General features: G+C 41.6%; 1 protein-coding gene across 1 annotated transcript in view; it reads left to right on the plus strand.

Moving 5' to 3' along the window:
* The first annotated feature begins 404 nt into the window (after window positions 1-404).
* The window catches only part of RNF144B (ring finger protein 144B), a 31,539-nt gene continuing 5,757 nt past the window's right edge, over window positions 405-26,186 (plus strand). The window contains exons 1-3 of the mRNA XM_009983067.2: window positions 405-569; window positions 13,434-13,538; window positions 22,282-22,342. Of these exons, the coding sequence (XP_009981369.2) occupies window positions 405-569; window positions 13,434-13,538; window positions 22,282-22,342 (331 nt within the window). The remainder of the gene's footprint in view (window positions 570-13,433; window positions 13,539-22,281; window positions 22,343-26,186) is intronic.

Raw genomic sequence — 26,186 nt, forward strand, 5'->3', positions numbered from 1 at the left:
TGCTCCTACGACTTTGGTGAGGGCTCTGACCGCTATACTGTTGCATATAAGATAGATAACGTCTCATGTGTGTGAGTTTTGGTTTGTTTTTTTTTTTTTTTTTTTTATAAATATGGTGATAAATGGCCTGACTGAGGTGCTTTGTGCCAGCAAGGTGAATGTTCTCTGAGAACCCAACCCAGTTCAGGCCTTGTGGCGAGGTGGGCTCTCAGGCACCTTCTTTGTAAATTTTGAACAGCCTGAAGTGTGAGACTGGCACCAAGATGCCAAATTAGTACATTTAGCAGGTGCTCTTATGGATCTGACATGTAAATTCTCAGGTCAATGAGAAGTGACCATGTGGCTTGTGGGATGTTTCAGCTGTTGATTTCTCTTTTCAGGCTGATTGGACCATTAGTGAGTGAATGGGCTCTCCTGGGGAAACTCGTCCTCACACCATGACAGCTGAGGAGTCAGAAGCTGGAGAGTTAGCTCTGGAGCCCCTGCTCACTTGCAAGCTATGTCTCTGTGAATATTCCCTGGATAAGATGACCACTCTTCAGGAATGCAGCTGCATCTTTTGTACATCGGTAAGATCTAGCAGTGCCTTTATGTTACAGGAGCAGGGTAATGGGAGATAGACAGAACTGGGAGATGGGGTTGCTTGTCCTGTACAAGAAGCATGTGTTATCCATGCTGATAGAGGATGCTTTCCTAAAGAACATTTGGTGTTAGTCCGTATTGTCTTATTTAAATACTTCTCTGTCATTCTGCTTTTGGTAATTCATAACTCTCACAGACATTCCCATAGCAAATAATGATAAATCCCAGCAGTAAATGGGAAAAAGGATGCATTTTAATACTGTCAGAGAACATACACAGTCTCTATGCAATCTCAGTATTTTTTTTTTTCTGAGCAAAATCTTGAAATGTCGTAGGATAACTGTGAGGTTTTGTTTCACTGTTATAATTTTTTGACTACTCAGAGGCCTTTTAAGTCTTGTATGTAATTTGTGTGGGCAATGAGAAAACCTAAACAAAAATGAACCTTGGCCTATTGAACTTTTGCGTCTTCTGTCTGTGCCGCAGAGATGTTGCCTAGGTCATGCGTTGCCTGTAGTTGTCAGTGAGGACTTTCTGTCCTGCAACTTCAGATTAAATAAAGCTGGTGGAAATGATAAAGGCGGAGGTTGAGTGAGCTGATAAAAGCCCTACAGATATTAGTACTCTTCTGGTCTCTTTGTCAGCATGGGAAAATGGACTCAGTTTCTCTGGTGATAGTGACTTTGATGTACCTGACTAATGGATTTTGGAAACAAGTCAGAAGCCGCTGGAGGGATGTTGTTTTTTTTTTAACTCCTGAATAAATGTACTTGGTTTTATTTTTTAACAACCAGTTGTGGATAAGCATCAAGCAAGTAGATTTACGTTTTGCCCTTGATTGCTTGAACTCATGGAAGAAACCTGATACTTGTGATGCTAGCTTGAGTTGAGAGTATCTTCACTTACTCTGAATTAAGGGTAGCTTAAATGGGGTAAGAATCTAGCTGTGTGTTTCAATAAACTTGAGTAAGATTGACTAACATGCATTTTCAGCCTGAAGTTTGTTTTTGATACTGACTTCCACAAAACATTTCCTTATTTTAGTTTGTAACTAAACTTTGTTTGTAAGTTTTAAAAGAAAATACCTAACAGGTAGACATGAAGATATTGCTTCAAATTAAAAAAAAAATTGGAGACGTTGATACCTTTACAGTGGTCCTGCTCTTCTCCAAGAATTCAGTGACTCTGATTTAGTATCATTAATGGCATGTTAACCTCAGCGTTAGCTGGGCAGAGTAACCTTTTTGCCCCTGGGGAAGGGAGGGCTGCTGAGGAATGTGCCAGGCAGAGCTGGGCTCTCCACTCCTCCAGGGCACTTGCTAAAGGGAGAGGTCACTGATGGCAGGGGGTTGTTGCTGTTCCCGCCTGTCCCCTGTTGGTGCTGCAGCTGCCACCCTGTCCATACACCCCTTACCTGGCTGGTTGTGGAAAGAGTATCCGCTCTGAGGTTGGCTCTCCAGTGCCATGACAGCAAGGTGCAAAGTAGAGTCACAGTTGTTTGGCATCTGTGCTAACTTCGCCGACTTGCTCTAAACCAAGAACCATCCATGAGTGAATGCGGAATGCAGCTGAGAGAAGCCTTTAGACATGCTCTATTTATTTCAGTGGGTGTAATACACCTCGATTGTGCTTATGCTCCATGTCTACCCTTTCTCTGGCTGTTCTTGCCTCTGTCTGAACATCCTCCCGAGGGACGTGTCTGGGCTGATGCGACAGAGACACGTAGATCTTGCATCCTATAACAAAGGGGGCTCTGGGAACTTTTAACCCGCCTGTATGGCTTTCTGTCTTGAATCCAGAGCAGTTTCAGGGAGGCCTTATGAACTGCACCTTTGGGCAGCCTCCAAAGAGCAGAGTCAGAAGCACCTTGCCACGGAGCGCCTCGGTGCTGGGGCTTGCGTGGGGGATTGCTCTGGGCACAGCCTCCGGTAGCTGCACTGATATGCAATGCCCTACACTTCCTCACACACATGCCAGGGCTTCTAGGTGCCTTCAAATTGCCCCTAAGACAGATGTTGGGGTAAGAATGTCAGCTGTGAGCTATGGAATTGAGCCCATATCAGTTTTTCATCTAGCAATGCTTTCAGCATTATATAGCTTATTTTTATTTTCTATCACTAAGGTTAATTATATAGATCCAAGAGTAGTATTAAATTTGAAGTAGGAAGGGGCTTGACATAAATATAATAGGTTCTGCTCTACTAAGGTGAAACAGTTTTGTTAATTTTTTGTTGTATTACATGTGAGATCTTTTTTTTGCTAACTGTAATGATGATTGTGTGCTTCTGATTGTTTTTGACTACAGCATTTTTGACTGTGGAAATAATTGGAAATTGTTACTATTTAGGCATCTGTGGGGGTGAGCTTATATCTCCTTTTCATTTGTGGCCTGTAAAACCAAGGAATTTCAATGAGTTAGAATTTTGTACAGCTAATTTTTTGGCTTAGAAAATCTGGTAATAAACATTATACCTCGTAAAAGCTGTATTTTAGCCAAAAGAAGCAAACTGTTTAAGAAGGTGTGTATTTGCATCTTGATGCAAGGGTGCAATGTTGCTAGTAAGACAGGAGTTTTTCAAATAGCTATAAACACTTTTACTCATTCTGTTCTGAGAAGAAAAAGCAGATAGCTTGCAGAACACACTTGCCATCTTAACTTGGTAGCCCAGTCAGGCCTGAAGAGGCATCAGCCTTGTATTTTTCAACATTTGTTGCACTTGGCGTTAAGACTCCACCGAAATGTGAGATAAAGCACACATTTACACATCCCCAGAATTTGGAAACGGCTATAGTGTACCTGATGGCTTGGTTTCATTGTGTTTTGACTATATTAGTTTCAAATGAAAGACAGATCTCTGAAGAGGGTTGTGAGGTGTTTCATCTGCAAAGGTTCTAGAGGACTGCACTTTATATTTTTCAGATCATTTCCCATACCTATAAAACCTTCACAGAGTGCCATGCTGTGGTGCACACTCTTACGTATATATATTCAGCCATATATGTATTGCTTAAGCGGCATGGTTTTACGTTACTTGTCCCATTCCCAAAAGGGGAAAGAGTCTCATCTGTTCTTGATACTGCTTATCTTGGTTTTTTGTCTTGCCAGTCATCCTTCTTGTATGTTTAGTGGATGTCCTTCCTATCTGCAGTCCCTTGTGCTTACCTTGTCGTGCAACTTTTTCTTCCTTGGGTGTGCCCATGTACAACTACACCAGGTTTTTGCCCCTGATGTGGTCACATCACTACCATATGTATGTAAAATAATTATACCCTGTGTTTGGCTACACCATGAGATTGTTACAAAGCACAGTATTTTAATGTACTTATATCTGGGTCCAAAGCAAACTTATGTTGATTACATCCTGACTGATACACTTACAAAACTGTATTTTGAAAATTACTCTTATTTCTAGTCAGTTTGCCTACACGTTTGTATCTTTTGCTCTCTCCTTCCTCTCCCAGATAGCTTCAGCAGTGCCCCACTCAGACAAGAGTCAGGAGTGCTCAGTTGGGGTGGTGCCAGAAATGGACGGGCCGTCCTCCCTGCTTTGCCTTTGGAGGGGGCACTGGGTGTTGCCCAGACTTTGGTGCTCAGAAGATTGGCTGGAAAGCATACATCTCGGAGACTCCTGCCTTTTCAAAACCTGTCTGAAACTGGGAAAACAGCTGGGAGAGATGATGAGTGGTGTGATCACATGCACCTCGCTTCCTCTTGCTAGAAATGCCCTGGTAGCTGGCACAGCAGAAACTACCCTTTGGAAGCAGTAGTGAGGAGCGCAAGACTAGGAGTAATACTGGAAATACTAAGGGCCCTAATGGGGCCCTCGGTGCGAGTCTGTAGCCTGTAAGCAGCCGTGGAGGTGAGGTTTTACCAGGTGTGGTAAGATTGCCCCGATGCCAGTGACGACAGAAGGGAACCAGTGCAGTGCCGCTACGGCAGACGTGGGTTTGGGGGTCAATGAAAAAGCTGATGAGCTGGTGTCAGCTTCTTCCCCACACGCTGATTCTGTTTGGTTTTGTCTTTCCTCTTTTTCCCCCTCCTAAGCATTTCCGAGTCCTGACGAGAGCCAGGTGAGCAATAAACAGTATTGCTGCTATTTACATCAAGGAGCAGCTTAGATCCATCTTGTCTGTTAATTACTGGAACAGGGTTCGAGATGCCCAGGACAACATGTAACAAACTCTGAAAACAGAAGACACTTCTTGTATTTGCTTCTGTGTTGTCAGCACATGTTTATGCAGAACTAGCATGATTCACTCTTCTTTTTTTCCAAGCAAATTCTTTGTTGGGTCTTGTTCTTCTGAGAAGTGTATGAGGTAACTGAGTTACAAAACGTGCAAAACAAATATCATGATGATCCACCTGCTTGTTATTTTGTTGCACACAGTGTGGTCCAAATGAGATTAAACTTCATGCAACCTTAAAAGGAGACATCAGTGTGCAACGTTGAATAGAAGCACAGGTAGCTTCTGTGCTATCTTGGCTATTCTACAAGTAGAAGGTGATCTGAAGGCATTTGGGAGAACAAGATTTACTGCTGTAGCTATGTGTGACAGCAAGGCCAGGGCTAGACATGAGCAAAAAAAGGCTCTTTTGCTGCTGTTGGCAGCCTGGTGCCCTGGGCAGCTGCCCGCCTGGCAAGTCAGGACTTACAGTCTAAGGTTCCTCTGCTTTCCTTAACGTTTTTAAGAGCAGCTGTGTGCTGCCCTGCGTCCTGCGAGTGGCTAAATACTGACGTTTTGTCCTTAGTGCTGTGCAGCCTCAGATCGCTTGTCCAGGGGAGCACTGGAGAACTGGAGACAAACTGAAGTGAAGGATCAGCATCATCAGCAAAAAGCACGGGCAGAAAAGCCTCAGAGCACAGGAGACCGAGTAGATCAAAGACAAGGAGGAGGCACATGACAAAGAGTGTGGGATGCTTGCTAAATGGAGAAAATGTACATGAATACTCCAGTGAAAGACTACTTAGTAAAACTTAGAAGTAAGGGAAAACTTGGATTTGCGTTCATCTAGCCAACATTGAGTTTTAGTAACTCTTCTGTTCCTTTGTGCTAATTTTCAAGAAGGAGTTTCATCCCCTCTTCTTCTTCCTCTTTTCCCCATCCTAAGAGACACCTGCATGTGCTCACCGCTGCACCAGAGCACTGCCTTCTCTTCCTAAATAGGTCTCTTGGCTTCCTTGTGCTGCAATGCCCTGCTTGCTTTACGTAAAGCTCCCTCAGGTTGTTTTCCACTTCCATCCACAAGTAACAAGCTGTCAAGTTTTGACATTTTGGATTTTTTTTCTTCCCTGGCTCGATGTTTGAAATGTTTCAGGATAGCTTTGTTTTAAAGTTATAAAAAAGAAAATTCCCACATCTGCTAATATTGGCACTGAACACATAGCACTTTTAGAGTATTTAAGACGGTTTAAGAACTTCTTGCATGCATTTCTGGGCAGAGTCACACCAAAGGCAGAGTTAGCAGGGATACCAAAAGGGCACAAATGTACCTATTGCCTTTTGATGGATGCTACTGTTTAGGAAGAGGGGCTACATGTTTCTGAAGTCAGTAGAGGTGGCAGCATCTGGGTGGTGGCCAAGGTCACACGTGAGGAAGAGGGAACTAACATGCTTAATGAGAGCACTGCATCGGTGAAGTTGGTGTTATCTCCATTTAACAAACGAAGAAACAGATGTGAAGTAAGTTTTTAATGCCTCAGAGTGCCACCGTAACTGAGCCAGGCTGTGACATGAACCTCAGGGTGAGGCCAGGCTTAGTCTGACACAGATTTGTTTGCCAGCTGGTTCGGTTTTGCAGGGGTGAATTTCTCTGGTGCTGTTCTCTGGTCCCTTTCTGTTTAGTGGTACCACTTCATGGCAACAACTACCAGGAACCTCTCCTGTCTTTTATGAATGGCTGCCAGGATGTGGGGGACCATGTGTAAATTGGTTTTAGACTGTATCTGAGCAGAATCTGGCACCACTGCTGGTAGATCTGTGAGACAAAGCTGATGACAATATATTTCTCAGATGTGCTTGAAAGATCCCCTAAAAATACAGCTTGTGGAGTAGCGAGAGGTCATTACATTCTGTTCCATTGTCATGTTTGTTTGATTTTTTCACTTGGCCATGACAAAATAAAATGCTGTCAGTGATGTTATTCGTCCCCTTCTACTTAGCCACGAGATGACAGGACATCATTTGGGGCTAAAGGGGCATTTTTTCACTTTCTTTCAAGTATCTTTCTCAATAAGACTCTTATGTGGTCTAACCTTCTATCCATTTGAAGGCAACTTCAAATATCACTGCATCTGGTCCTTAGCAGTTAAAATATAGGTTGGGCAATACAAATGCATGTTTTACTGGACTTTTGTTTTTCGCTTTAAACTGTGCCTATCATAAGTTTATCTTTAGCAAATTCATAAATGGCTATTTCAGTGGTGTACTTTTAAAAAACTTTCTTTGATTGGAAAAGCCTCGCATTTTTTTTCCAAGTGAAGAGCAGATGCCTCCAAGCTAATTGCCAATAGACTTGACTCATCTAGTTTTAAGACCTGTTGAGAAATACTTGAGAGAGTCCAGGAGTCTAATTACCACACACTGAAAGCAACTGGCCCATTTTAGAGATTGAACATGCAGAAGTGCAGATGTCATGACAATGCTGAACATAATCCTGAACTTTATGTAGATCTGTCGTAAGCACTATGAATAGTTGTGTGTTTTGGTTTGGGGGGTGGGTGTATTTAATTGCACACACAGTTCATTAAATGCTGAGTAGATCAGGTTGTTGAATTTAGAGTTCTGACATGAACTGTCTCACCGAAGTCAATAATACCACATGTTCCATATAAAACCACGTCACTACGAGACTTTGTCTTGTGTGTGCACTGAAGAACAGGTAACACTTGTAAATGATAAGAAAGAAATGAAAGCTATGTTTTATTGAATAAAAAGTACATAAACACTGCCCAGAACTGAAACAAAAGCTAAATGCCTATCTGTTGATCTGTTCTCGATCATAAGGCACTCTGGAATGCCAACTGAAAAGTTATGTTTTCTTTCCTTTTACAGTCTTTTTTTTTTTTTTTTTTTTTCCACACCCCCAAATTTTGAGTTTGCAAAAAGACTAAAAAAACCCCAAACCAATACAGTTTTGAGGAGAAATCTGGAAGAGAGAGCTAACATTTTCAATGTCTTGAGGATTTTAAGATGGAAACCTGAGGTTTTCTTAATTTTGCTGAAATTGAAATTGTCTTCAAGTTATACATTAGTAGGAAAGACCTTCTTCTATTGGCAGGATGCCTTCAATCATTTCTTGCGTTTTCATATTTAATGTAGACCATGCCCTAGTCGTGGTAAAGAAATACTGTAGATCTGCTCTTTTCCCTTTCTTCTATTCAATTAAAGATTTACCCTTACTCATTCTGTATCAACTGCTGCACAGTGGTTAGCAGCAATATCTGTAGCATTTGACAGGAAAACAGGCCAGCCTTTTCCATTTCTTTCTTCTTGCTAGCCATCCCTCCATCTTTCTTAATAAAACTACCTGTTCAATTTTGTCACGTCACATGTGCAATTTCCTTTTATGCTTTTGCATCCTAACCAATGAGGCTGCATGTAGGGAGCTGAGGAGCTGCATGCAGAAGGGAGACAAGCAAAGTAATGGAAAACATCGAGGTACTTGAAAAAGCAATATGTAGGAATGACTGAGATTCATCTTTTGCCTCTGGTACAGAGATTATCTGAAAATGGCTTTGAATAGAAACCTAAGATTTCACAGTGAAAGGGATATAGTGCCTTTGTCAGATCATTACCTAGCACCATAATACTGAAATTATACTTTGAACTCATTCTTATGTTAAAATGCGGACTGTTATGGTCCCTTTGCAGATTAAATACATTGCCAAACAGACTTTTTTTTTTTTTTTGGTCAGTGCATTAAAAATACAATATGCACTGGGGAAAAAAAAAAAGTCGAAGTTAGCAGCACATAGGAGAAGTGTTGAAATGAAGAATCCATGAATACCCTGAACAAAATTTCTATTCCTGAGGCTCGCATGAAAAACACTTTGGAAGATTAGAGGAAGTGTTTATTACCGAAGAAGGAATTTTATGTTATTTGTGAATTGCTGGATTGGGCTTTTCAGTGCTTGTTTTAAAGATTTTCCCTTATGTTACAAATACACTTTCAACAAACCCTTAGCTCCAAGAGAAATGTGTACTTGGGACATATGTAAATATTTGCCTAAACTGTTATCTTTTTCATGAGTCCTGCAAGATAAAAAATAAATGTATATATGTTGCATGTACTATGATAATTTGATCCAGGTACTTTATAGGCCTTAACTTACTAGATATTCGTGAGTAGCATTTTGTGAAACAGGTAATGGACCAAAATCTTCTGTTAGGTGTACTGAGTTTTACTGGTGGAATTATTTTATAACATTTGAATTGATCCTCCTTGCTTGGCTGCATCAGGATTTTGTTATGTATCCCAGAGCACAGATATGTACATGATGTAGTTGCTCAGTGGGGAACATGTCAGTAAACTGAACATAACAAGTTAGGGTACACTTGCAGGTGTGGAAGTTAAAATTCCTTGGATTGGTATCTACCATTTATTTGAGGGGTGAACATAATGGAGCTGAACCTCCAATTTCATCTGTAGTCAGCAGGATTCAAACCTGTTAAGCAAGACCAGCCTGCGTAGATTTTTAGTCTGTTGCCTCAACCATTCTGCCTTGGCTATGTGACGCATTCGTGGAAACCTCGCTGTGCTGGTAGGAAGGGCAGTGCTGATGACTTGCTCTGGCCATGGAGAGTAAGGCGACAGTATGGCTGTCACTGTAAGCTACGGGTCCTGTGGTGTGACCTCTCCAGTCACTGACTGCTCTCTGTGCTTGTAAGTCACCGCTCACTGCACTGTGGGAAATTGGTGGGGGACCGTAGCCCGAGGGTGTTGAGACCTGGAGATTTCGTGGATCAAAATTAAGATCCTTAAGATCAAGCTTAAGATCCTTTCGAGGAAATCCAATACCACAGAAGGCTGAGTATCTTGATCTTATCTTCACTTTGTAGGGCAATTAAGTGGCATATGTAGTGTGTGCAGTTTTCCTTAACTGAGATATTGCTGATATTTGTAGATGAAGTGCACAACAAGTCTTACCGTTTTATGTCTGTATAACTTATTCTCCGTAGTGTGGGAGAACATACTGCTGAGAAGGTCAGTCATGAGTCATTATACAGACATTGAATCCTCTTTTGATCACATTTGCAGCTTGTACATCTTTGCAGATACTTTTATTTGCCACTTTTCAAGTAAGTAGCTAAATTAGTAGCTGAGCTGTAAATAATACTAAAACCCCTCTAAAAACAGTTTTACAGTTAAAGCGAAGGCGTATTTTAAAATTTTAGTGATTTTCCACTCTCTCTTCTCTGTCGCTAACTTGTGAAAGAGGCAACAAGAAGTTCACATCTTCATTCATGTACAGACTTAGGTAAAAAGCTTAATCCTTCAGTGGTAAATATTAAATGCATCCTTTGAGTTTCCCAGCACCTTTAAGTCCTTCCATCAGCTTCTTGAGTTGCACCCACGGCACCTTCTCCAAGCGCAGAAAATCAAGGCAAAAGATTTAATATATATAAAAAAGTATTTAACAGGGAGGTTTTCCGCGAAACATTTGAAGATTCATGGCACTGCACAGACCTATTATAAAATCTCTCCAAGTCACCCTCTGGAAGCACAACTCCCTCTAAAAGTATTGCTGAAGGCTCTGGTTGCTCACCTATCCTCACCTACAGTCAAGCAGTGAGCTAGAAGAGGAGGAGAATCTCAATGCATTAGCAATCCTCAGAAACCTTGGTTCTCCTGGCTTGGTACCCCTAATGATTTAGATACTGCCTATTGAAACTGATTGCAAAATCCATACCATGGATCGAAGCTCCATAAGAGCTTCATGCCCATCCTTGCACGGAAGGGTAATTGTCAGTGCTCTGAGCTTCTGTCCTGGGAGTCTAAATTAAGAACAAGCCTCTGGGCTGCTGCTAGGCCTGCAGTAACTTCTCAGGCTTTGTCCTCCCTCTGTAACTGGCTGACCTGAGCTGCCCCCAGAACACAAATCCACTGTACCATGCTGTCAAAACAAATTACTAAATATCAGGCAGCGCCACAGAGGAGCCAGGATCTTAGCGAAAGTTCCTCTCCCATGCTTGCTGAGGAGTTAAGGCAAACCAAGTGCTTTGGAGGGAGGGAAACATTCCCCCTTCCCCAAATGCTGCCCTGAGACTTGATCCAGAAAGTAATGAGTTCTCCCACGAGGAGAAGGAGAGAGATGTAAGGATGCTCTGCTGGAGCATCAGCCACGTATCTCAGAAGTGCACTCAACACACTGCAGCGTGTGCAGGCTTTGGCGGGGGGACTCGAAGGGCGGAATTTTCTGTTTGCATCTGTTTGTGATGGAGGCTGGGTACAGGCACAAACCAGGGAGGATTTTTGTGCAGGGAGGGAGCACTCTATGCCCTGTTTCCCCTGTGATTTGGTCTGAAGCAGGTGGGCAATGCCAAGTGCTTAATGAACATGGGGCTGCAGGAGCACTTCACCCACAGTCTCCATCTGCATCAGTGATGGCACTGGGAGTCACCCTGGGTTCTGGGAACACTTTTTTTGGCTTTCCCTATGCTACCCACTGCCAATGCCCAGACTGCGGTGGCAGCAGGTATGGGCAGGGCACCGACAGTTCCAGTGTCTCTAGGGTACCTGCTCCCAGGCACCACCGTGGTTATGTACCTTCTTCTGCTTACTGCTCTGTGGAGGAGCTGCGTGTGCTAGTGGGGGGATTTGTCCCAGTGGTTAAACTGATTTTTATAAGCACTGTGCCTAGATACCTTTGGGAGAGGTGGGCGAGGAGATGGGACAGGGCACTGAAGCTACTTGAATAATAAAATAATAGCTCCTGGTTAAATCTGGGCTGATATTCTCTAGGGAGTGAATACTGCCTTCAGTTACTGACATGATTTCCTTTTTGCTCTTCACCTGGGAGTATCATCTCCCTCACTTCCCACATACTACTTGCACCAGCAACTCTGTACAGCTTGCTCTGCTGCTTTCTTATAGGGGCACGTGCTGGATCTGAATCCATTAGTGCTTAATGAGCTGGATATTTAAGGCTTACCATTTAGATTATACTACTACGTTCTTCTAAATGAATATGCTTCAAATATTTACAAGTCAAAAGTAAGCTTATTTAAAATGCCACTAAGTTAAGCTGTTTCTACTTGCTTGAACTAATATCTCCGTACAGTTCATCAGAATTAACCAAAACCTGTGGATGTGGATGTTTCAGTAGAGAGACAGACAGAATAATAAAGAAACCTCATTTCCATTTGTGAAAGTCCTAATTATCCTGACATTTAAGAGGCTACCAGCTTTCCAATAAAAATACAAATGAGGAAATTTCTTTAATCAGAGCACAATATGCAAGGCCTTCTCGGAACAGTGAGAACTCGAGCAGACTTGAATGTTAAATGCCTATAAATACTGAAAAAACGGTTTGTGAAGTGTCCCAGGGCTTTACGAGAGCTGATGCTCTGAAAGGCTGTGATAGCCCCATAACCCACCTAGTAGCTTTTGAACTTTTGCCTGTTCTTCAGAACAGTTGGCAGAGAGGCAGAGATGTCAAAGGCCTTATGCTTCGACATGTTTCTTGAAAGCTGGTGGGACAAGAAGGGAAGAAGCCAGCAGTACTGAGGAGGAGGAGGAGAGGTTTATCACGTGGGCATAAAATACAAATCTGTAGGGAAAAAAGCTGCCTTCGTCCTGCTGCTTGTAAAATATGTTGGTTTTCATTTACAATGAACTAGGCAAGCTGATACCAAAATCTGCCAGAAATCCATGTTTTGTTATTTTGTTAACAGTGATTTGCAATTTACTGGGTGCTTTGCCATTATTTTGAGGAGACTTGGTTGTTTTGTTTGATTCAGAAGTGTGCTCACTTACCTATGTGGTTTGGAGATACAAGTCGAGCACTGTCCTTTGGTCCACTGCACCGGTTTTATGTTGTGATTTTATTAAAGACTTTATAACATATGTTAAAAAGACAAGCTGAATATATTTGAAACTGGCATGCCAAATAAGAGAGGTGTTTTGTTGGTTTGGGGTGGTTTTTTTGAGAGGGAAAGCCTGCCATTATTATGTAATGAAACAATTTGGAAACATCATAAGAAGGCCTCCATACTGGAAATCGGTTTTGAACTCCTGCTCAATAGACTAGAGGCTGATGATAAATCATGGTAAACCATGGAAATTACCCAGTCTCTGTGGGAGGTTGGGAGAGGAGGGAAAGAACTGATAGCTGCACATCTTCTAGGGCAGATTATAACCTCCTAACCCAGTTATACACCCCCTTCCCTTTTTATGCAGCTGAGAACAGTAGCCTCTTTCTTGTAAATGAGGTCTCCTACAACAGAGACTGCTGGCTGAGAGGCTGAATTAAGAACATGGGAGGAAAGACAAAAGAATGAAGCCTGTTTAATTAGGATGAAAGATATTTCCCCCGCCCCGCCAAATCCTCCAATCCCAGTTTAGCAGGGCGTAGGGGTTGTTAGTGCTGAAAGGTCTGACTTGCTGACTTGGGTAAACGCAATGCTCGGCAGATGAAGTCATGCATAATTAATTGTTCTCTGTTGCATTCTTTCCAATGTAATGACTTGTAGCATTCGCGCTTATAATAATTGATGTTTTCTGTGTGCAGGAGCTTCAGGACAGCCAATTAAGGCAATGGAGGTGGTAGCTGTGCAGCAACTCTAGCATCTGTGAGTTACCAACATGTGGGCTATAACTGTGTTTTTTTCTTTTCTTTATTTATTTCTAGTGCCTAAAGCAGTACATGCAGCTGGCAATTCAAGAAGGTTGCGGTTCTCCTATCACGTGTCCAGACATGGTGTGCTTGAACCATGGGACCCTACAAGAAGCAGAGGTATCAATGCTTTTTTCTAACATAAACCCCCTATACTTCTTTATCTACATAATAAATATGGTCATATTTTTTCCTCTCTTTTTCCTCTCTTTAATTACCTTTAATGAGCTTTTGGCAAGAAGCCTGACTGACAAGAGGAACTAGAAACAAACAGATGTTTTTCAAGGGTTTTGCTCCTTTTTCCCTCCCTCTGTGCCTTGAGGAAAGGCTTACTTGGCATCCAGACAACCTCTGAATTACCCATGCAGGTGACTTAACCAGAATACCCAGAATTGCTGAGCCTCCATTAGCACTGTGATTTGATTTGACTGCAAACACTGGAATTCTTGTGCCTCTCTTAATTTAAGAGCAAGAACTGAAATTGATAGTACTCAAGACCAGAAATTCTTCATGTATACTTATATTGGGCTGCAACAACCAATTTTCAGCCCAGTATAAACATGAAGGAGTCTGTACAGTGATAGGGAAAGAAAAGTATCTGCACAGCACTGGGTGGAAGTAGGCCTTAAGAGATATGAGAAGTGTCTTAATTCCCAAGGCAGAGATCATAGAATCGTAGAATGGTCTGTGTTGGAAGGAACCTCAAAGATCATCTAGTTCCAACCCCCTGCCATGGGCAGAGACACCTTCCACTAGATCAGGTTGCTCAAAGCCTCATCCAACCTGGCCTTGAACACCTCCAGGGATGGGGCATCCACAACATCTCTGGGCAACCTGTTCCAGTGCCTCACCACCCTCAACATAAAGAATTTCTTCCTTAAATCTAACCGAAATCTGCCCTTTTTCAGTTTAAAGCCATTGCCCCTTGTCCTATCACTACGCACCCTTGTCAAAAGCCCCTCTCCAGCTTTCTTGTAGCCTCTTTAGGTACTGGAAGGCTACTAGAAGGTCTCCCTGGAGCCTTCTCCAGGCTAAACAACCCCATCTCTCTCAGCCTGTCTTCACAGGAGAGGCGCTTCAGCCCTCAAATCATCTTTGTGGCCTCCTCTGGACCTGCTCCAGCAGCTCCATGTCCTTCTTGTGTTGGGCACCCCAGAGCTGGACGCAGTACTCCAGGATGGGAGAGATTGAGAGCTCAAAAGCTAAATGAGATTTAGGCAGAGGAATTTGCACGTCTGGCATGTGCACAATCTCCCAGAGTAACTGGAAGGTTTGGTTTGAAAGTTGGAGGTGGGGAAACCGGAGGGAAAACGTGCTCCTCAGGCCTTTTTGCACCACTTGGGACCGTGAGGTTCAAGGGTGTTGTAGATGGTTCCTAACGGGCTGCCTGGTGGCCTCCCAGCAATGCTTGAGCAGTCTCCTGCCTGACTTAGGGCTGGTATAAAGTTTCTGAATTGGGCTCAGCGCCAAACCCATGACATGGGGAGGAGCTGTTGGCCCTGTGGCTGTGACCCTCATATGTGCCAGCTGTTCTGTGCATCTAGGTGGCCATGGAAAACTGCGGGCAAACTGATGTTGCCCTGTGGCTACTCTTGCTTGCTTGTTTTGTGGGCCAGGTAGGTCCCTGATGGGCCTGGGAGCACAAGCAGGAAAAAAAAACAACTAGGAAAAAAAAGTGGCTAAGGGATTTTGGCCGGTTTTGAGCATTCTCTCGTCATTTGTTTGCAGGGACAATATCAAGGAGAATCAGATCTCCATCCCTGAACTGAAGAAAAGCAGTTTATCTTCTGGGTTCCCTTGAGCCCTGTGTATACAGATGACATAACTGTGGTAGAAGTATATAATCCTGTTCAAATGCAATCAGTGGCAGTGCAACTCCCAATACCAAAATTGCCTTTTTCCCCAGAAAAAATCAGAATCTCCTCTCCAGCATGCATTTGAAACGTTGTGCTTAGCTGAAGCAGGGCCTGGGAGTTGCAGCTATGTCTGTTATGGCGTGCAGGCATATGGTGGAGCGTTTCTTTGGCTGAATCCAGCTATTGTGGAAAGCAGCCAGCTGTTTCCCTTCCTTCTTTCTTCTGCATAGATACAGAGAGGGTGTAGCAGTGTCCCTCCCACCCATCGCACCAGATTGGAGGCAACTAGCCTTTATTTAAAATGCATTTTTTTAAAGAAAATTAACAAATGATAGGAAGAATGCTGCTCTGTTAAGCTAGAGTTGTGATGCTATAGGAGTTACAGAGATGTATTTCCCCTTAGTAAAGCAGGAGGACACTCCAGGGCATGTATTAATGGACCATTAGCTTAATCTTTGGGTGCTTTTTGACTGAAGGCAGAATGACTAAACAGCCCAAATGTGCATTAGTGTCCTGTGGATGAATGACTCTTCTGATGATCCCTTTTGGCCATGGGCTAGAAACACAGACCTTCTGCTTGAAAAGCAGTCAGACCCCCAACCTGGTTAAAATGAACTGCTTATGTATTTTACTAAATATCTATTTCTTTAAGGAAGAAAACCCCCCAAAACCACTGGAACAATATAAAGAATAGATTGTCTCTGTCTGAGACAATAGTCTGAAAGATTAGTATGTAAACTACAGATTATGTATTCTTTTTTCTTCTCTATAAAGGCTCTTCCATGTAATAACGTGGCCTTTAAAAGCTATCATTTAAAAAACAGATCTTTATTCACATAATAGAGAATGTGCTTAAATATGGCTATCATTTTGCATGGAAGTACTATTTAGAATTACGGTTTATTCATTACACTCTGAAAATCCTGGTGTAAAAGTATGAGCCTTCTCACCTCTGGAGGCTCTGGATGTTTGGTCTTTGGCTTCTTGCAGGAATAGGTTCCTCACCAGGACAGTGCCATGAGGAATGACATGTCGCCTGTACCGGGGTCAGAGGGAATTGGTCTTTTTTTCTCCCACATTAGCATCAGGGTTTTGAAAAAGTGTATTTTTCATGCCCGGTCCATTTCAGACTATGCTATGACTGACATTCACCTGGTACCGTTCCAGTTTGGAGAAAAAACAGCAGTTCAAACTGTCCATGTCATGGACATGGTGTTAAATTGGTTCCTGTACTTTGGGCTAAATTGTGCCTAATTATGTTAGCTAACACGGTGGTTTTGTTTGCTTTTTAAATGCCTTTTGCCCTAGCCTGCACAAGGGAGATAAGATGAACTTAGGCATAATTTGAAGTGAAGGAAAGCCTTTTCATTGACTTCAGTGCATTTTGGATTGAGCTCTTCTCAATAAGGAAAGTGAACAATTAATAACAAAGCTTATAAGCAATTTGTAACACATTACAGCTATGAAAGTTCCTCTACTTCCCTCTCTCAAGGTCCTTATTCAGGGTGTGTAACATTTCTCCAGTGCTTTCCAGGAGCCCATTTGTCTTCATTGTGAATTAAGTCTTTTTTTATCTTCTTGATAAAATTCTTCAGATGGTTTATCTAGTTTGGTACTAAATTATGAGAGCCTTTTCACAGCTCTTGCCTCGATTTTGAGACACATGCTTCTTGTGTTGCTTTTAGGGACTAGAGGAGGACAAAAACCCTGGTTAACATTATAAACAGGGAACACCATTTCTTCTTGCATGTTTTACGAAGAAATGAGCGAGTGTGAATAGTAGGAATGTGTCTCTCAAACAGTTCAGTATTTCATTAGTGTTTGGGGAGTAAACTGTTTATTCATAGAGTATAGGACATGTTGGGAGTTAAGGCTTTACTTTTGGTGAGCTAGTAAAAAAACTTAAAATGAAAAGTCATTTGAACTAGAAAATTTATACTTTTCAGTACTTTAAAAATATGTTTCCTGAAATCCCTCCTTTTTTTTTTTATTATTCTTTACTTAAACAAAATCTATTTGAAACTGATACATTCCCCGGCAGTTTTATTTGTTTTGACAAATAGTGCATTTAAACAGAAGGAATTGTTCCACTGGAGTGCTTGAAACCAAGTGCAATCCTAGGTGGTATCTTGACCTGTTGCATCAAGATAGCAGCTACTTGTAGTATATAGCTGGTTTTAAGTAGAAATAAATGGGTGTTGGTGGTGAGAAGGCAATCATTTTGGCTACAGACTCTGTTTCAAATAGCTAGTTACACAAAAAAAAGGAAAGTTTAAAAGCAATGTCATTAAACAAGATGTTTGTCCTTTCAAGCTCTAACAGTACAGTAAACAAAGATGATTTGGATTTGTTCCTGGAAGCAGAAGGTAGAAGGAACACTTTATGTTAATAGAGTTCTCTTCAACCGTGCAGACTTCTCCTGTCTAGAATATTCCTGCCTCCGTTGGGAATTTGCTCCATTGATTTAATTGGACCAGTTAATATCCCTAACCTAAATAAGGGTAATTTATCATGGTTTGAAATGGTTTTACTTGGTGCAAATCCAAATACCAGTGTAAGCTATGAATCAGGGTAAGTCTGAACTGCATACAGATATTTCTAATGGAGTACTCACTTGGATAACGTCTAGGGGGTTGCACATTACTGATTCCTGTATCGATTTGAAGCTTGTAGCATCGATGCCAATGATCCATGTGTACATAATCTGATTTGGATTAAAACCGTGCAGCTGGCAATAAAGGAGATGCTGATTTGGGATCCCCTTTTGTCTCTTAGGTTCAACAAGGAGAATTACCCCCTTGCATGCAGTGCAGATTCTGCTTATTGTCCCTCCGTCTATGTAAATCCATGATCTACAGCAGTGCTAATCTAACAGAGGGTTGTCAGCGCTTTGTAAAGCAATGCTGAAATGGGACAGTGACCCAGATCTTAGAATTCTTAATTGTGTTATATTCCATACATAGCTGAACAAAATTCCCATTGGGAGTCAGTTTAAAATACCAGTTTTATTTTTAATTTGAAAATTGACTTATGTTTTGCTAGGAGTGATTGAAATGGTAAAATGAGGAGGAAGGTGAGAAAATGTTGCAAACTGACCTATCTTTTTCAGGGTCAAAATTAAAATTTTTGTTGTTCTTATTTACTCATTTTTAAATGAATCCAAGGGGAGCAAATGAGAGCAAATATTTTTTTTTTTTGTCACTAAATAAGAGAAGAGCTCCTTAATAGAGAAAATGAATAAATTAATATTTCATGATGACTCTAGTGAACATGGTAGCTGATGAAGAAAGGTGTGGGTGTAATTTCTAACAATAAAGAGCTCAAACTCCCATACTCCTTACAAAAGCAAACCACAGCCCAAGTTAAAACTATTCTGCACTCCTTGCAAAACCAGGCAGTGCCTCTGAGTGGGACTTCGGCAGAGGTGGGCAATGCAACCTTTCGCAAGCGGCCGTTGCTGCTGCCAGGGCAGGATCTGCCTTTGCTGCGTATGTGCTAAAGTGAGAAAGGGGGAAGCGCTTGCCCTGGTGAACTTTCCTTCCTCGGCATTATCGAGGTTTGATTCATAGGGGCGTGAAAGGAAGTCAGATCTATTCTGTTTTCTTGATTGCCTCCTTCCAACTCCCTTGAAAGCCTGAGAATAGGTGGAGTAGTGATTTTCCCTTTCCACTGTGACAGCCAGTGTTTGAAAACAGAGGAGTTGTTCTTCCTTGGCTCCTGGTTATTCCACTGCCCCCATTACAAGGAACGCTCTGCCCCTGTGTAAACTGAACCCAATTATTTCAAACCCTTTCATTTTCCTTCCTTTACTCTTTTGTCTCGCGTAGTAATAGCACCCCCAGTTATCGTACCGCCTTGGGCAAGCTTTTTGGACACTTGGCAAGAGTCCAGCTGGAGCCTTTTGTGGTAGTGAGCCTTCAAAATTTTGCTGCTTTTCCATGGATATTTTTACTTCAGGTGAAAGCTGCCTTTCTTAGCGAGAGCTCTTACCTGTTCCTGTGCTCTATGACAAGAGTAATCTAACTGCAGAAGTTGATTACAGTCTGTAGAAAACCAGAAAAATTAGTTCAACTCCCAGTGGTCTGATAAGTCTCAAATCAACATCTTTTCAGGAGAGGAGAATCCTTGCCTCTCATTTTCTTTGTAGGTTTTTGTTGTAGCCTTAACCCAGTATTAAAAAAAAAAAAAGCCCTAAAACTTGTCCTGTAGCATTTCTTGCTGCATTGAATAATTTCTTAGGCTAGAATAAAAAATATCTGCTTTGTGACGTGCTCGTGGTCTTTCTCTTTTGGCCCTTTGCCATCTGCCATGTTGCTGATTTGCTTCCTCCTCAGATCTCCATCCTCCCAGGAGCTTGTGTGGTTGTGCAGGATAAGAGGTGTTTGGGATGGACTCACTGGTGGGGCTGGAGAAATTTTGTGAAGATGGACATTTAGATGTTCTGATGCCAAGTAGGAAGCGATAAACACCTAATCCCCTTGCTGTGCTTAAGGCTGTCCTTCTTGACTGAGTGTAAATGAGCTTAAAAGTTCACTGAGGAAAGGATTTGCTGTTTTTTTTGGGGGACCTGATATGTTTCTTTTTTTTTTTTTTTTTTTTTTCAATTGAGTTTGCATGTACAGCTTTGATGTGGCACTGAATTCAGGCAGCAGCACATTGTGCCTTCCTTTCCTCATGCCTAAAGATCCTAAATCTGTGAGAGGCTTTGGCTCAGCACCTCTCAGGTCAACCTCAATGTAGGTGTTATCAGGAGCTGATCTTTCAAAGCCTGGGGGAGTCAGTGGCAGAGGTGATGAGCCGAGCTGTGTGTGTTGGTGCCCAAAGCTGCACGCATGGATGGGGAGCTGAGCTGTGAAGAGGCTATGTCGGAAGAAGGGTGGGGCTGGGTGAAACCAATGGAGAAGGCTGGCACGGCAAGATCAGATTTTCAATAGAAGAAAGGGAAACTTTCAGCACTGACTCTGCTTCCTATTAAATTCTGCAATCAAACTCCTACCTCTGCTCCCTCTGTAATCAAAAAGGCCAACTTTGAATACATGGGAAATTCTGGTCTCAATAAAACTGCTTGTGAAAAACTGTTTGTTAAAAGCAAGAGCAAGCACAAAAAGACCCCAGACAACTAAACAATTCAGTCAAGTGGCTCTTACAGCATCGAGACTCGCTGTTTTAATTTAGTTGTAATGAAGGAAAACTTAAAGTCATTGCCAATGCTCACCCAGCTAGAGCAAAGCAGATGACTCGTTTTGTTTTCCAAACTCTATTTAGATTTGAAGCTGCCCTGGGGAGTAGTGGGCAGTACTGAAATGATGTGTCTTGTGGGTTTTACATAACTTTGTTGGTTGGCTTCATCCTTTGCTGAAGCTGCTGAACTTCACTTCTTTTTCCTTGTTTGATTAAGTTATTATTTGTTTTCCAAGAGTGTTTCAGCTGACTTCTGATGACAGGTGAAGAGTTTCCCAGGAAGCTCTCGATGTCTTACATTCATACTAATATAGGATTGTTTAGCTTCATACTTTCAATACTTCCATATTAAAAATAATTTACACCCTGAATTCAGAAGCCGAATGAGAACTGTACTCTGTCCTCAGGACTGACTTACTAAACTAAGAATTTATTTTTTAAAGATTTGTTGATGTTTCCCATTTTGATATTAAATCCTTTGATTTCATCAACTATAAGTCTTTTAAGCATCTTTGAACACTTAAATCTTGACATCGGTTGGATTATTTTTTGTATAACTTTAATTTAGATCAAATAAATGGTCTGCTTCAAAATGCAATTTTAATTCCAATTTGAGATCTTAAGTAATTTTGTATTTTATAATATACAAATGGAGATATCTTTTTTTTCTATCTATGAAAGCAAAGGTATTCACAGCATGATATTGAATACATATTGAATTTTTTTTTCTTTTTATTTCTTCTTGTGAGTGCTGCGTCACACAACCCAGAAGGATAGCAAGGGCCAGTGTTCACTGAGGGCAAAATTTTGCTTTTTACAGTAGTCTGAAGGACTGTGATGGGGTGCTGGATGTGAGGGTTGAGAGCAATTAGTTCTGCACTGTCCCACAGTGCTTCAAAGGGTCAGATCTTGTATTAGTATTAGTCTAGGGTTTATCTTCAGTAAAAGAGAAAGACATTTTCAGTGCTGGTACAATATCGTGAATGGATCAAGTATCGAGAAAGATCTCAAATTTTTCTGACTCTAACAAACATATGGCTCTGAAGTGTCTGTGAAGTTTCTTTTGAACCTCTCCTTACTGTGTATGCAAGTTTGCTTATTATTTTTAAATAGAGTGTGTGGTTTTCTTACATAAACTGTTAATTGCAGATTAGAGCATTTGGTCTTTTAGGCTGCTAGTTTAATTATGGTAATGCGTAAAATCTATCAGCAAAGCCCGTTTGTCTATGCCAACTAAATTTTTTAACTTCGTCCATTCCCCAGTGGACTAGTGTATGTCTAAGTCGAATTCCAACACCAATGCCACTAGCTGTCTCAGCCCCAAATCCATGAAGTGAATTAGAAGTGGAAACCAGGCTAGCTTTGAAGTTGCTGAGAGCTAAGTGACCCCTGCCATTAAGGCTGGGAGACACGAATGAGGAAACATTCGTTTGAGCTGTATTCTTGTGCATGAACAACAGGCTGTAGTCTCGAAGGCTGGCAGTCTTGAAGGCTGGCAAGCTGTCACCCTTCGTTACGTTAAACCAACATGGAAGAAAACTGAGAAGCCTGAGGTAAATACAGAACCCACAGAGAAGGCTTTCCTATGCATGGTAAGAAAGATGTGGGCTGAGCTACTGGGCTGTGTGGCTGAAATAGGAGAGGTCAAGAACTACTTTACATTTTGGAGAAGGAAGTCAAGGTATGGAGGAACACGGTGGTGAAAGGAAGTAGGAAACAAAGGTGGATTTGGCTCAGGAGAGAAGGTGTGTAGAACAGGGTGCTTACTAATTTTTTTCAAGTCTGTGTTTCTAATGCTTTTTCTTTGTGTTTGTTTCACATTTCAGATTGCCTGCTTGGTGCCTGTTGACCAGTTTCAGCTATACAAGAGGCTGAAGTTTGAACGAGGTGCGAACCTTTTGGTTTCTATTACCTTCCTTTTTAAATTGTCAGTGGAAGCAGCAGTATTACATACTGCAAAGACAAAGCCTGTTGTGTGAGTTAAGGAAGAGATAGAGAAGATGTCTTTATTTCTAAATAGTTTAGGAGCAATCACTAAGTCTGACTGCACTCCACAGACAAATTTGAAATTATTTCAGTGGAGCAGAGTCAACAGAGTGGCATCTTACTGAAATGCCAGGTGTTTACTCAAGCTTGTGGGCAGCATTCTCAGATTGCGTGCCTGAGGCTTCATCTTTCTTCCTGCAGCATGCTAATCTTGGGTCCTTGAGGTGATGGTTGTACTGGTAGAACTAGACAAGGTGCTAGAGGCTCTTTCACACATCCATAGGGATCTTCAGAACTTGTAGGGGAGACAGACCCTGCAGTGTGATGGTGATTTTTGCAAACATACCTGCAAGAGAGTTTTTCTTATGTAGAAGCCTCATGTGTGTTCATCTAGTATATTTTATTTTTTCATGAGGGATAATTGGACCCCTCATTACTAAGTAAGGCTTATTAGTAAAGAAGTTTGAAAATGAAGGTCTTACTGGGGCCAAGCTTTCCTATGCCAGAGGTCAGCTTTCTGCTTCAGGAGATGGTTCCTTGACAAGGCTGAAGAAACTTGCTAATCAGGAAGATGAGGTCCCATACTGGTTTTAAAGACTGACACCAACTTGAAAGCCTCAGCTGGAAGTTGCAGTGCTTTTCAAAGAACTTGCTTTGTGGTAGCTTGCAGGGTAGCGTATCTGGGGCTGATCTGCCCTGACTCTGCCTGTTTTCAAACTTTCCTTGAAAGACTGTATTTGTGTTCTTGCTTTGAATGCTTGCTTAGATGCAGTTATGGATTTGGAATGTGTATTATAATGTGGATGTTCATAAAAGGTAAGCATGGTAATGCACTTGAAAAGATAGTCAGAGAGAAGAATATATGGCTTTTTACAGAATCTCATCTGGCATGAGTCATGGTGAATGACCATGAAGTACAAAAACTGCAAAATGAATATACCCCAGTATGCCCCAGAGTTCATGGGCAGATGCAGATTGTAGCTACAATTTGCAGGCACTCAGGCCAAAAAATGGAAAAAAAATCCCAAATTCTGCTTTCATTTCTTATTTCTCTCTCCTATTTTACCTTCATCTTGTTTACCCCTAATTCCTTAGGAAGTCCCTCCAGCTCATAAGCCAAGTAGCCCTCAACAGCAGAAATCAAAGCTTGTTAAATCATGATGTTAAAGGGTTAAGAAAGAGACGTTCTTGCAATACATTAATCTGTTTTATGTAAAGCCTTTCTTTAACTGAACACTGAAACTAATGATTTCCTGGTATCTCCTCCTAACTAGCCAAAGCTGTACTCATGATCTTTTGTCCAACTCGCTGTTAAATCTCTCTTTTTTTTTTTTTTTTTTTTACTGCCTCCCACACACAGGAGCCTGAAACTTGTCTATTTTTTAAATCCTCCTTCCCTTTTCTTACTTGCATAAGTCTGACAAATCCTCCTCCATCTCCACTACCTCTCTTCATGATGTTTCTAAGATCTGTCCTTTCTCCTTTGGGATAAGTAAAACTGGCATCCAAGTGGCAGGCTTAAACTCTAGCCTTTTTACCTTGCCTATTGGCCCCAGAAATTTTGATCACGATCCGTTCTCGTGCCAGCCCTCAGCCAAACTCGCCCACAGCTCCTTGACCTAGCAGCAAAAGCAGTTCATCCATCTTTGTGTTGAACCATGGGCCCTTCCCTAAAAACACATGAGGTTCCATCACTGTGCAGCCCGATGGGCAGGGCTGATACCAGCCAGAAGCTGAGCCAAGTGCACCTTCTGAGTGCCATGAATTCATTTGATTTTCTTAATGAGAGAGGACATTTTGTAGAACTGGAATGCAACATAATGGTAGCATTGCTCTTATCAACCTTTCAGGGTACATTTAAAAATAAAGAAAACCTTTATACATGAAATATTTTGAGCTCCCTTTTCATCTCAGTTTTTAGATGTTTTCTTCAGAAGGTGCTGGGGAAGAGCTAACTTAGGCTTGCTAGGGTTTTTTTTTCTGGGGAGAAGGAATAAAGAGCAATGAGTTTTCCAGACCTTGCAAAAAGTCTTCTTTTCCATGCTTGCAAATGTAGTAGACCAAAGTCTGATTCTTAAAATAGGCAGGTACTAAGGTGTCCTTCATGACTTTTTCTCTGATCAACAAAGCCCTTTATTCAAACCCTTCAGCGTCCTATATTAAGACCCATCTTCTCTCAGCTTTATTCTATTGAGATACAGGCTCTTTGCTTCAGCACCCCCTTTGCTGTACTAGAAATGCTAGAAATAAATAACCAGCTTCTTGGGTAGATCAAAAGACTTGCTTTTGCTCTGTAGTCTTTGCTTACCTGTCTTCAAGTAACTGGTAAAGCCAATGCTTTTCACCCTCCCAGACGTTTTCCATCGCGAGATTAATTTTGAGGAAAATTTTGAAGACGTGAAGGACTTGTACATTCAAAAGCTCTTTTCCCCATGCCCCATCTGTGCTAGCCTTTTTATTAAACTAGATTTTCTCTCTATTTCCTTGTTTTTTTTAAAAAAAAAAAATGGACAAGTAATGGATGAAAAAGTAATGAGAAGTAATTGACATAAATTGTATATCTATAGACACTTGCTTAGTCTAATAAGGAATGCACTGAAAATATTCTATCCTGTTGTGGTTTTTGTGTTCTTAGAATGCAAATGTTTTCAGGCTTAAAACCAAGCTTTCTTACATATCTGTAACTTCTCTGCTTCCAGTCAGGACCTAGCCACAGAGCTTCCGTGCAGCATATTTTAATAGAAGAAACAGGAATTACTCTATGTCTGTTTAGGATGGGGTTGATGTGGTCACTAGACATAACAAAATAGAGGAATAGGATGTGGTTAGGACATATGCATTATATTTCTATTTCTGTGACAATTGCCCCATAGGCTGAGCGGTAGATGATGAGAACCTCCACTTTATGCCTGACGGAAAAGTAGTCCATTTTTAAAGGACATGTGCCTAATATTCTGCAAAAGGCATAGGCTCATCCTTTCAGTGGGTACCTCTCCTGAGCCAGAAATTCCCCTTTCTTCAGGGTGCTGCATTTCCCCCATCTGTCTCCCACATCTCACCTCCTTGCTCGCACGTTTTGTGAAAACTGGCCAGATCCCTGCCCAGTACTGGCACTATTTGGGAAGGCTTTCCTCCTGAGAGGTGGAGCTGAACTGGCTGTGGGGAAGCAGGAGAAAGGCTCGGGAGAGAAACGGCCCTAACCAAAAGATGGAGCAGCTTGTCAGAGCAATATCATAGCTGCTTTCCTTTTTTTTTTGGCTACTCTTTTTTAGTTTTCTCTGGTTTCACTTGTACTCCATGGTAAACCAAACAGTATGAGACAGCATGGATTGCAAAACACCATCTGTAGGGTCTTTGTAAAATGGAGGAAGTGGGAGAGCCAGGAGTTTCATCTCATGCATTACATCTTGCTGCAACAAATTTGTGAAAATCAGTAAGATCTACAACCCAACTCTCCTCGTCTCAATGATGTCAAACATCATGTCTCTCATCCAAAAACAGGATAGGAGAATTTAGGGTTCCAAAGCTGAGTATGTTCACCAGCTATCTGCAGGAACTGCACCTTATCTCATGTTAACTGCTGTTCATCAACAGAAAGCAAGAGAGCCTACTGTGTGAAGACTTAAATGCAATAGCCAGTACTAGGCCATGGTCTTATCCAGTTCTGAGTTTCTTTTAAGCCACACCGAGGGAGGCTACAGAAATAATGAATTCTCAGTCAGGACATTACTTTTAATTTAAAAAT

The sequence above is a fragment of the Tauraco erythrolophus genome, chromosome 3 (assembly GCF_009769465.1).
Source record: "Tauraco erythrolophus isolate bTauEry1 chromosome 3, bTauEry1.pri, whole genome shotgun sequence".
NCBI classification, from domain to species: Eukaryota; Metazoa; Chordata; class Aves; order Musophagiformes; family Musophagidae; genus Tauraco; species Tauraco erythrolophus.